General features: G+C 34.6%; 2 protein-coding genes across 2 annotated transcripts; one reads left to right on the forward strand and one right to left on the reverse strand.

Moving 5' to 3' along the window:
* Window positions 1-309: 309 nt before the first annotated feature.
* On the reverse strand, window positions 310-5,547 carry LOC145558099 (beta-galactosidase 14-like). Its single transcript, XM_081619245.1, has 19 exons — window positions 5,335-5,547; window positions 5,139-5,234; window positions 4,793-4,905; window positions 4,620-4,686; window positions 4,415-4,507; window positions 4,114-4,257; window positions 3,922-4,016; window positions 3,723-3,828; window positions 3,489-3,573; window positions 3,271-3,389; window positions 2,945-3,106; window positions 2,650-2,822; window positions 2,317-2,426; window positions 1,921-2,030; window positions 1,701-1,808; window positions 1,504-1,608; window positions 1,218-1,363; window positions 677-1,022; window positions 310-432 (listed from the first exon to the last, which is right to left on the reverse strand). The coding sequence occupies exons 1-19, from the start codon at window positions 5,545-5,547 to the stop codon at window positions 310-312; spliced, it is 2,514 nt and encodes an 837-aa protein (XP_081475371.1).
* A 1,274-nt stretch (window positions 5,548-6,821) lies between these two features.
* On the forward strand, window positions 6,822-10,626 carry LOC145560417 (uncharacterized). The gene is made up of 11 exons (XM_081621667.1): window positions 6,822-7,070; window positions 7,311-7,491; window positions 7,608-7,682; window positions 7,776-8,013; window positions 8,101-8,225; window positions 8,808-8,841; window positions 8,935-8,981; window positions 9,368-9,505; window positions 9,790-9,854; window positions 9,945-10,017; window positions 10,117-10,626. Exons 1-11 carry the CDS (start codon window positions 6,965-6,967, stop codon window positions 10,289-10,291), a joined length of 1,257 nt encoding a protein of 418 aa, XP_081477793.1. The 5' UTR covers window positions 6,822-6,964; the 3' UTR covers window positions 10,292-10,626.
* The last annotated feature ends 1,078 nt before the right edge of the window (window positions 10,627-11,704 follow it).

Below are 11,704 nucleotides of genomic sequence, written 5' to 3' on the forward strand. Positions count from 1 at the left end.
AATCAAGTCGGATTGCACTCAATTCTTTCCTTTACTTTTTACTCCGTAATGGATACGAGTACCAATTCACTAGATAAGTAGATATATCATATGGCTAGATGATGATAGGAATTGATTGTAAGACATGCAAAGCTCTGCTTTTGAGTTGAATTCTAATGGCTTCTGAAATTTCAATTCCTATCTAATAAATACAGTACATTATATAATACAAATATCTACTGTATATCTAGCCAAAAAGAGGGTAAAAAAAAGAAATTACAATGACAATCATATTCCACACCCATATATAAAAATCAACATGCAAGGCTTCTATCCTCTACGTCCACATTTCACTTGCACGGCAAATGTCTTCTTTGCTACGTTTGTGCATGCCTCCTTGTCGAACGTTGTCTCATTTATTGGTATCGTGCAACTCTCTTTTCCCAAACAATTCTGCTCATAAAAACAATTAAAATGTGTCACTATATATATATTACTCCGTATTATGTATGAACAATCGATTATGCTATTAGGGCCATAGTAACTCGACTCTTAAGCATTTAAGGGTCGGACATTAAATGACATAGGGACTATATGACTAAATTAGTAAATATGTACATACCACACGCCCACACAGTCACTATTAATATGATCACTAATGAGACTATATATAATTTGTATAAATGATTATATTCACCTGTTCAACGACTTTAACGGTGTTGGGAGAGTTGCAATCACCAAGAAGGAAGTAGCCACAAACACCTTTAGGGTTGCCAAAACTAGCAAACTCAACGCGATTGATGACTTTGTCCTTAGGGCACTTGAGGGAGGCCTTAAGTTGAGGGGTATCGCCTGCAGGCACAATTTCGTTCCCATTTCTCTTCCAAGACCACACATCGGCTGGCCAATCTTCCTCTATGAAGCTGCAAACACTATCCCTATTCACTGTTTCGATTTGAACTGTGTCAATGTTTCCTCCAGCCTCATCGAAGATCACCAACAAGTTGTCCTTAGGCCTTAGGAACGATCTTGGGATGTGGTACCTACAACATTGTTTTTCTCAATCTTAATTCAATAATGTTTTATTTAATAGTGAACTTTTTTGACACTACACTAACATATACAATTAATCATTAAATATAAAGATTTACTGACAGAGTATAAAACCAATCATGAAGTTGATGGTTAAAGTGGCAGAATAATTATCAAATTATTGTATGACAAATTTAATCACTTACTCGTTTTGAGAAGGGCTTTGCATGACCGTAAGGTAAGATGACCAGAAACGCCCGATACTTTGGCCATTTATCCAAGCGATACCTTTGGTCATGTTTTGTAGTCTAATAGTTAATGGTTCATCTCCCTCTGGTGCATCAAAGTAGGCCTAAAAATAGTCGCTCAAGTTAGTTATCCTTTAATAAAAAAAGATTGAATAATATACGTACAATTTTGAACTACTAATGTAACAATAAACTCGGGAAGTAATCATGGTACGTAGTTATATATAACTCGTACGAGTCGTACCTTATACCAAGTAAGAGGTTCACCAACACCTGAAGCAGGGGTCCATTTAGCCCTTGATACTCCTTCGTCAGTGAAGTACTGGAGCCTCTCTCCTTCCAAACCAACCTAGATTGAACCATACATTACATTATAAAAGTTGTTAGTCTAAATACTTAATTAAAAATAAAATTTAATTTCTTTGTACGACTTTAGTTTACCGTATGATGCCAGCCATTGAAGGAGATATCAAGGTTTCCGGTACCGAGACCTAAGAGCTCTACTGATCTGATCCCAGTAAACCTACGTTCCATATAGCTTCCACTATCCTTCATAAGATTTAAGTGTATTCATGCATTATGATCAGTTGACATACATGCTATATCAAAAATTAAATTAGAAATAAGAATGAAAATTCAAGTCTGTTTTGTACTTAATTACCGGCATTCCAACTGTGCATCCCAAAATTGAAATATTGTTTAATCCTTCCTTCAATCTTATGGCTACTGAAAATGGGAAGTTGTATTCTCGCTTTACTCCATGTCCGGTTCCTAGAAAAATGAAAATAGAAGTGTGAGGTTTATTAAAGGACAAATTAATTTGCATGTCAAATTATTTAAGTACATTGTTCTTGTTAACTTATTGACTACACTTTTTGCACCGTACCAAGGTTATTAGACGACTTGTAACGTGTTTCTATTCGCGTTTTTTTTTTAATGTGTAATATTAGTAGCATCTAGTGTGTCAAGATTAGAGAATATTGATTGAAATAAGTTTTTAAACATGTATATGGTGGTAAATTAAGAAACAAAATCATGCAGTTTCCATAAAGCATACCAACAAATTCTCCGTTGACATAGGCGACCAAAGCGTGGCCAAGACTGAGCACTTGCAAAACTGGTCGAAGGGACTTTTTAAATGGCAAGTCTGAACTGTCTAGATCTATACTGAAAGGTGGAAATGAGCGAGGAAAAAAAACACACAAACACAAAACAAAACATTGTGTTAGTTCAATTAAACATGTGGAATGAGGTAATGGTCACGTTGCTCCTTTAATTAGAGTCAAAGTCAACGTGACAACTAATTTCAAACAACAATAGCAATACTCTTATGTCTCTATGTGTATCAATTAGAGGAAATATAACATCGGTAGCTTTTAATATATTTTACCTGGTTCTGTACCACAAATAGTCACTTTTATCTTTGGTAACAAAGTATTGTTCTTTAGGTTCCCTTGAGAAGACGCCATCTCTTGGTATGCTCTCCGTCGTTTTCTCCCATCTAAGGTTCCTATGCGCTACCTCAGACTTGACAAATTCTCTTGCACTATGTTGAGCTACCATCTGTTTATCGAATTAAGAGAAAACGATTTTCGTTTCATATAGCATAAATTAAAGATTGAGGTTGATAAACTGATAAATAAACATCCATATGTATGTTTTAATATTTATAAGTTAATACTCACATAGTCGGTATTATAGACTAGAGTCTTGCAATCTGGTAGGATGCTAATGGACTTGGGTGGAACTACATGCTCTTTGCCTCTGAATTTCATCGTTTTTACTTCATGTGTGTGGTTGTTCCATAGGAATGCAGCACAAAGGTCACCCTTCTCATAGAAATTTGCCTGCCCATTATTACATACATGATTATTAGAAATCGTATTGATTTGTTAACTTCTAAGTCCAAAAATTATCACACGTTAAAGTTATTTGAATTGATAATGTGACAACGAACTAAATTCATACGGAATTAACACTATCATTTAATTTTATTCTAGGTTATACATACCTCAAAATCAAAACCGTTCTTTTTTATACGAAGCTTTCCTTCAAGAATGGGCTTCTTGGCCAGCACAAGAGCCTGGTGCAAATCCTTCAAGTGACCCCATTTGGGCTCTCTTATTAGACCTAACAATCATCATTCAGAGAAAAAGAATCCAAATTATGTGATGAACTATATACACTATATATTTACGTAACAGGGGAAAAATTAAAAAGGCTTATTACCAAATTCATCAATTGGAGCTTCATCGTAGTAGCGAGTGGTGACAAAGGAGGCAGCAGTTCTTCCATAATTTGTACCACCATGATACTACATATACCACAACTAAACAATTAGTATATAAAGTCGCAAATTATTTCATAAACCAGTAGATTGATATTCCGTATAAGGTTTAAATGAAACATTGTATCCTATCACTATGCAAGTATAGTGATAAGAATATTGATCAACATGTGTACCATGTAATAGTTGACATGGCTTCCATTTCTTGAGAACCAACGAGCCACTGAAAAGGCGATATCTTCAGCCGCCCTTTGAGAAGGTGCATCTCCGAAAACTCTATACCTGTAAACAAACACGGAGTATGTGAATCATGTATAGATCAAGTTAGCTAGGCTATTTTAATTTTTGATACATTTACAGGGTAAAACTTCTTACTGAGCAGTCCAATTCTCGGTCCACAAATAAGGCTTTCCAGGAGTATTTGGACCTTTGAATGTATCTCCACAATGCCTGCCATTACATGCATTGATCTGCCTCGCCCAAAAAAACATACAAAGTACACAAATTAAACAAGATACCAACTGCTGTTTTTTCAATAGTTTGTGAGCTAAATTTACTATATGTTACCACTTCGCCGGGTGCATCTTTAGATTTGCACATAAGCCATGGTACATCAGTTTTGAGGCCAACAGCCATTTGTCCTGCCCATTTGATGTATCTCTCTGCTGCTTCATCGAAGGCATCTCTTATATGATCGTACTCGTTCTCAATCTACACAAAGATCGAGAAGGGTGATGGGAAAATAAATTTCATACAAACAGCCTCATCCACCAAATTAAATTTAGTTGTCATGTTATCAACTAATTAATTTCATACGTACAAATTGTACAAAGGGAATATTAACTAACCATTGTGCTAATTTTAATACCTGAGCCATCATAATGGGACCTCCTTGGGGAGCAAATAAGTTGTTGTCCTTCATCAGGTTAACCACTTGGGTAACCCATTTCTCCATATTCATCTGCATATATTACATACACTAGTTTTTATTTTGCATAATATAATACCAATTAATTAAGATAAAAATCATGTACTAGTATATAATAAGTAACAGTGTTATTGTGATTGATCACCTTGTATGCCGGATTATCGGTTCGGTATGTGATATTAGGCTCCTCTCTTAACCAATATGGAAGTCCACTGTCACAAGGCCAAAATTTCATATTAAGATAATTAGCATTTATATAGTAATAATACTAAATTATGTAAAAATATTGGTAATTTAATTATACTTGAGTATTATTACCCATGATTCCATTCAGCTTGGATGAACGGTCCAACCCTAAGAACTGCCCACATTCCCTTTTCACGTATTAGTTTCATGAATTTCACCAAATCATAATTGCCTGTGAAATTGTACTGCAAATTGCAAAAGGATATGACAATAAATTTTACCAAATTGACATTGATGGTACATTGGACCAAAAATGAACACGTCGTACATGGTAATGAAATGAAAACTAACATTATGACCTCCGTTGTATAAAGCTAAGGTGTAGGGAATTATATCAAGTATGTATAATTCGGGCTATAAATGTAATGATTGTAATGTTAAAAGACATTATATACTTCGTATGATATTAATGAGTTACCTGTCCTTTAATCGGCTCATGAATATTCCAAAAGACGTAAGTTTGGATTGCATTTAGGCCACCCTCTTTAGCTTTGTCAAGGACGCTATCCCACAACTAAATTAAACCCCAGAATGTGACATTACCATTAGTACACATTATATAATTAAATTGCCCTAGTCATGAAAAGAGTACAAAAGTATCATATCATGCATACCGCAACAGGAACACGAGGGTAATGGATTGATCCAGAGAAGATAAGCTCCCGTTTTCCATTGATAAACAAGGATCGCCCATCAAAGGTAATGCTAGAAGGCGTTCCTGGTTTCGGTACATCATCTTCAACATTCTCTTCATCACAACGTACGGTGACAAACAAGAAGAGAACGGCTAGCATGTACATAACCATGTATTTACTACATTTTGCCATGATTTTCCTAAACACTAATTTTTTTATTTGTTCTTCCTACGAACAAGGGAAAGATGAATTATAGAAATCTTACTCTCCCTTATTTGCTAGGAAGAGGAGAAAAAAGATTTGATCATGTACAACGTAACGAAGCTCATATTGGTGTTTTCTGACGAGAAAATTAAGGGAGAAAATAGATGGTTTAGTGCTGTATTTTGAAAATATAGTTTTACTTTCCTTAATTTATTGGTTGGTAAATGTTAAACAAGGATGTAATTCATTATAATGCACCCTAAAATTAGTATTACAAGGATGAACGGTAATTTTGACCATTGAATTGGAATGGAAGCATCTATGGATGAATAATTTATAAGAAGAACATATACCATACGAACTTCACGGGTTAATAAATAAAAATCTTGTTGCATTGTTGGTCCAACATTTACAAATATGTCAACCTATTTTCTTAGCCCTTCTACTTCTTTATGAACTTGTGATGAATTACTAGGTAAAAGTATGCATAAAATTATATTCTCTTAGGGCCTGTTCTTTTTTACTAAATTAAGTTGAACTGAATAAAGGTTAAATGAATTGTTTATGAGAGAAGAGAATTAGGAACTGAACTGAACTGGAATTAAACTGAAGAGAACAGACCCTTAATCTTAAATAAGTTGTTTTATTTGGCTACTTAGGGTCATGGTTCTATGTAATGTGAGAATGTGACTATGTGAGTAATTCTGTGAATGATTAAGTAATAAAACATGAAAAGGTAAAATTGAGCACGAAACTAGTAATTTAAACTAACAGAGTTACTCCGTAGCTAATTTGTTACACAATTCTTAACAAAAATGAAACAAAATTATAAGTATATTTTCTCATGTATTAAGAGAGGCTAATGAAGTGATCCATATTATGGCTCATCCATGCTATTTAGAGTAATCTATCACTCCATAACTAACTTCAAATGTTGGTGGAAGTGTGCTTGACAATGTAGCCTTGTAAGTCTGTATAAATCAGGTACTCGGGTTGGGTTTAGTGAGGTTGATCAGGTCGAGTTGAGTATATTTAAAAGTTAAGTCATGCTAAATTATTATGTTTACGTGAATTTAAATTTGAATAGGGTATTTTCAAATAGATCGAATTTTAGATCGGTTGAATCAGTTTTTAACATCTTTACTTAAGCCTTAGCTTGTTATGAGCTTGTGACTTATGGGACCAAATGAAATGGAACCGTTGGTGTTGCACACTACTAGTAGTTTAGTATTAGTAAAGTCATTCAATAATGCCCTAATTTTTTCATCGTTTTCAAAAATCCCGCCGAACATGAATTCTCCCTCCAATTTCTGCAAAATTATCACCATTAAAACCAGCAACTATCTAAAGTTCCAATTTTTTTTCGGGAAATCGTTTAAGAATCTCTTAAGAAGAAGCAGCAACGATGTCAACTGAGAATCAAGATGACCTCGATCTCCTTCTCTCTCTTCAAGATCGTGTTATTGAAACCCCTCCTTCTTCTCCGTCTTCTTCCCATCCCAGATCCCCTGGTAATCAATCTTTCATTGAATCAATTTCTGTTAAATTCGATTTTATCACTTTTTTTCTTCAATCCAAGTTATAATTTTTCTTCTTTCATTTTATGGGTATTTGAGATTTGCACATGTTCTGCTTCAATTTTTACCGACGCATTTACACAAACACTTGGCAGACATCCTGATTTTAGGGTTTTTAATTTTCATTCAATTCATATTTATCTGAGCATCGCTTAAATGAGTGTAATTTTGCAGGGTATCAATCAGACGATGAAGTGCGACGGCCAAGTGGAAATGTGGACTTGTCTGCCTTCAAGACTGCTGTTGAGGATTGTATGGATTATGATGTTGAAACTGCTACGAAGGCTTTCAAATCAAATCAATCAAAGAAGCCAACTGATCTTGATGTTGAAAAATTTTCTGGTCTTCGAATCCGGTATGCTTATTCTTGGATACCCCCAACTAGTATTTTGATGATTTCTGGTCATTTGGATTAATTATGAACAATTTTAGGGAAAAAAATTGACCCTTTTTTTGTGAGGGTTGATACAGGAATCAAGTGATTTCGTCAGCAGAGCTGAGCAACCAGTTTTCTGATATTCGATTTGTCCGATTGTCTACCATAAAGTAATCCCTTTAACTAGAGAATGATTGAGTATTAGGCATCATTGTGTCTGAAGAAGCTGCTAACTTTGGATGTTGATGTGTTGGTGTTAATAGGAATGTGATTAAAGGGGACACTCTATCAGGTAGTTGGGCAACTGTTGGTGTTTTAACCGAAAAGGGGAGTCCGAAGACAAGCTCTACTGGGAAGAGCTATAGCATATGGAAGATTGGGTGTTTGGATGGGCAGCTTGTAACTGTATTCTTGTTTGGTGATGCTTACAAGCAGCACAGCAAAGAGACAGCTTCAACAGTTTTTGCCTTCTTCAATGCCAGTGTTCGCAAAGATTCTTCTGTATGAAACTGTCATTTGCAAATGGATAGCTTCTATCATTGTTAAGTTTATTAGTTTATGAGTTTGTTTGAATTTTTGTGTTTGCAGGGTCCGGGTTTCCAATTGAGTGTTTTTAATACAAATCAAATCTTGAAGATTGGTACTTCTATTGATTATGGAGTTTGCAAAGGACGGAGGAAAGATGGTGTGCCTTGTTCAATTGTAGTAAACAAGTATGTTGCCTCTCCTCCGTGACAGCAATGACCAAGGATGTTGTTTCTCAGCTGTTTTGTTATGCGTATATGAATGACCTGCTTCAGCCTAAATTTATATTGTCTTCTCTGTTTATGGTTCCACCTAGAGAATTTATTAGCTTATGTTGCTCCTTAGTTTCACTATATGCATGATTTATACACTAACCTATAGGGTAAACAGATGATTGGTCTATGAAATGAATTCTCATGTAATCGGGCTTTTAAAACATAAGGGTTGTAGGAGCCTCTTGCTTCATGCTATCTAAATGAGTATACAAGGCCCTGCACTTATCTCCAATCACCGTTATGGAGCTTAGATTTTAAAATTGTCAGTATGGCATTACTCATGATAAGGAAGAAGTTCAGTTTTTAAATTGTATGTTATGTGGTTGCCTTCTTTTGCATATAAAACTCGTAAACCTTTTGAGCTTCACTCTTTACCTGTTTTGCTAAATGTTCTTTACCAAACAGTGGGTTAAGTCACTTTGATTTGCTATTGAATTTGATACTGTTAATTAGCATACAAAGTGTGAACATCAATTTCTTCTTCTGTGATTTCAGACGCCTTGGAATATACTGCAGCTTCCATAGAGTGGTAAGTTTGAGCTGTAAATATGGACTGAATTTTTTTACATTAATCTACAGAATTGAGTAATTCTTAATTGATTTTATGGAACTCTTCATGCAGAAAACATCAGAGAAATATACTGTTCAACGTGGTGAGCTCAAAGGAGGGTAAGCTGAGTTCTTGCATAACTTTCCTTGCCATATGAGGAGTTTTCCCGTTTAACAAACTAACTAGAGCTGAGTTCTCTCTTCATTTGAGAAGATGAATCTCCTGTAACTTTTTCAAATTTGCGCTTTACTTCTTTCATCTGACTTATGGTCACAATTCTGTGTATAAGAGATAGCAGCTATCCATCTTCAATATAAGGAAACTAACTTGCTTGCCCAAATTAAATTACTCCATATATTGTTTGACTGATGAATCTGGCTCAGCTACCTTCTTTGTGCGTCTCTGAAACCCTTTTATTTTTTGCTACTGAAGGGATTGGGAATGCCTAATGGTATGAGCACTATTTCCTTGCTTATATTCAGCACTAATAAGTTTTTTCTTTTAGGAATCTAAGAACGGCTTTCAGGAATCCACGTCAACCAGAAGGAGTTTATATGTTTGATCCAATGGCAGACAAAGCGAATAGAAAAAAGTCTAAATCTTCAAAGGTGTTGTCTGTTGATGGATTAAAGAAAGCCTTGAGGTATTAAAAGTTGGCCAAATTGCATCTGTCTCTTATATATTCTTTTGCATCATAAGACTATAAATGTTCACTGTAATAATCATTTTTTGAACTCAATTCACTCTGCCTCATCGCATATGACAATCATAGGGGGGATTTTAAACACTTGATTTTTTTCCCTTGCTGCACATAGAGGGAAAAAACTTGACAATTAAAAATCCTTAAGCAACTATATTGCTTAAAGGGTTATTGCAGTTTAGTAACACCAAAATATGCAAAGAACTTATTTCTCTTTAATTGAACAGCAATGCAGGTCACGTGACGACAAATTCGCACTCCCAAGGGATACGATTTCTCAATGAAATTACAGGTTTTGTGATCTTCCTCAATTCTCTCGTACTTGGAAGTCTACATGCTTACAGTTTCTCTAATTTGCTTCATCTTTTCCTTGCACTTGCAGTCAGTATGAGTGCAAAAACAGCAAAAAGTGAAAATGCTCAGAAAAACCAAGTGAAGGTTGGCTCAATGAAAAGGTACAGAAGGAACCATCTAACTAATTAAGCTTTGTACAGTTTTCTGCCAGCTCTTGCCTCTTTTCGTACGTGGATCTAAGGGATTTGCTCACTTTTCAGGTCACTGCCCACATCAATTTCAGGCTCATCTGTCACGCAAAAAAATTCACTACCAGATTCAAAAAGAGTGAGACCGGAGCCAAGGAAGATCTCATCTCAGAAGCTCAAGGAGACCACAAATAAGATGATTGAATTAGAATATGTCAGTTCAGAGGACGATTGTTTTGTACTGTAAGTAGTAGCAAAGACAGAGTAGCACTACATACCCCAGTTATGGTTGACCTAATATACTCATTAGTCAATGAAGTGGAAGCAGAATTCATTCTTGGCATCATAGTCTAAGATTGACACCTGAAAGAAGTAATCTATGTAAAAAAAACTGAACTTCTGAAGGAACTTTTTGAGATAAAAATTTTGAAATTTCAAAAGGATGATTGTATGTGCCACAGTTGGGGTACTAATTTCAGTAGTAAATTATTCTGAAGTGTGCATTGTGTTTTTGTGTATGAAGTCTTGAAGATGAATGAAACTTTGAAAAGATGTTAAGCAAAAGAGTAAGCTTCATTTCATGTTTTCACAGCAAGAGGTGGAAAGAAGGGAAGACAACCCCTAACCATATTGTTTCTTGTTGCATGACAAAACTCTCCCCCCCCCCCCCCCCCCCCCCCCCCCCCCCCCCTTTCTCTTTGTTATCTCCTTTTGTCATTTTTACTACATAATCTCAAAAATGATTATTTTCCAATCAATATTTCTAAATTTGAATAGTGCCAAACTACTTGTCATTTTTACACTACATAATATTCATCCATCCATGTCTTAAAATTATGTTCTGTACGAATTACTCATTTTGTAAGTCAAAATTATTACTGTGATATTTTTCAACTTTGACTATTAATTTTTGTCATTTTGATATAGTACTATTCTAAATATTGTACCGAATAGCAATATTATCTAAAAATTACATTTGTTTTGTTGTTAATTTGTTATAACATTATTTTTGTATATTTCATCATCAATTAATACGAGTAGGTTTTAATCATTAAAGTTAAATGTATAAATGAATTACTATTATTTCCCTTACATGCTTCTCTACTAGGGAGTGACAACATAACCTAGAAAATATTAATCTAATATGACAAATGAAGTTATGATGTCGCTGACCTAATTAGTTTAATTATGCAAATTTGTTGTGTTGCAATTTAAATGATACCTAAATTTAACCTATATTCATACAGTACATATGACTAATAGTCTAATACTATAATAAGCTTGGTTAGAGTTCTTAAAAGTCAAGATTCCTCATACTTTTGCAAATCGAAATTCGATCTTCGCTTCATAAATAAGGCATATAATATGATGAACTAACGCCACATATCTATAATCTCAGTGGTAGTATTTTACTCTCTGTTAAATTGTTAAGTAATGAATGTAATATTTCTTGATTAATACTCCATAATATGCTTCATTATTTATTCATGTTAGTTGTTACTTTCCATCTAACCTTAACATTAAAGTCTACTTGTAGTCTTTAAACTACGTTATACATAATGTGTGTTAGGTTGACTTTAAAGCATTAGGTATTATTTTATATGAAGTTACTAGTTTCATAATTTTGCACTCAAATGTCTCTTCTAGGCATTCTAGCATT

This window comes from Chenopodium album, chromosome 9, assembly GCF_948465745.1.
Source record: "Chenopodium album chromosome 9, dcCheAlbu1.1, whole genome shotgun sequence".
NCBI classification, from domain to species: Eukaryota; Viridiplantae; Streptophyta; class Magnoliopsida; order Caryophyllales; family Amaranthaceae; genus Chenopodium; species Chenopodium album.

Excerpts from the sequence above, each read along its gene's own strand:
- LOC145558099 (XM_081619245.1), bottom strand. The coding sequence starts at position 5,547 with ATGGCAAAATGTAGTAAATACATGGTTATGTACATGCTAGCCGTTCTC. Across the intron at positions 4,258-4,414 it reads GTCCCATTATGATGGCTCAG|ATTGAGAACGAGTACGATCA; the intron begins GTATTAAAATTA and ends ATCTTTGTGTAG. Across the intron at positions 3,574-3,722 it reads GCCATGTCAACTATTACATG|TATCATGGTGGTACAAATTA; the intron begins GTACACATGTTG and ends TGGTATATGTAG.
- LOC145560417 (XM_081621667.1), top strand. The coding sequence starts at position 6,965 with ATGTCAACTGAGAATCAAGATGACCTCGATCTCCTTCTCTCTCTTCAA. Across the intron at positions 8,226-8,807 it reads TGTTCAATTGTAGTAAACAA|ACGCCTTGGAATATACTGCA; the intron begins GTATGTTGCCTC and ends CTGTGATTTCAG. Across the intron at positions 9,855-9,944 it reads ATTTCTCAATGAAATTACAG|TCAGTATGAGTGCAAAAACA; the intron begins GTTTTGTGATCT and ends TTGCACTTGCAG.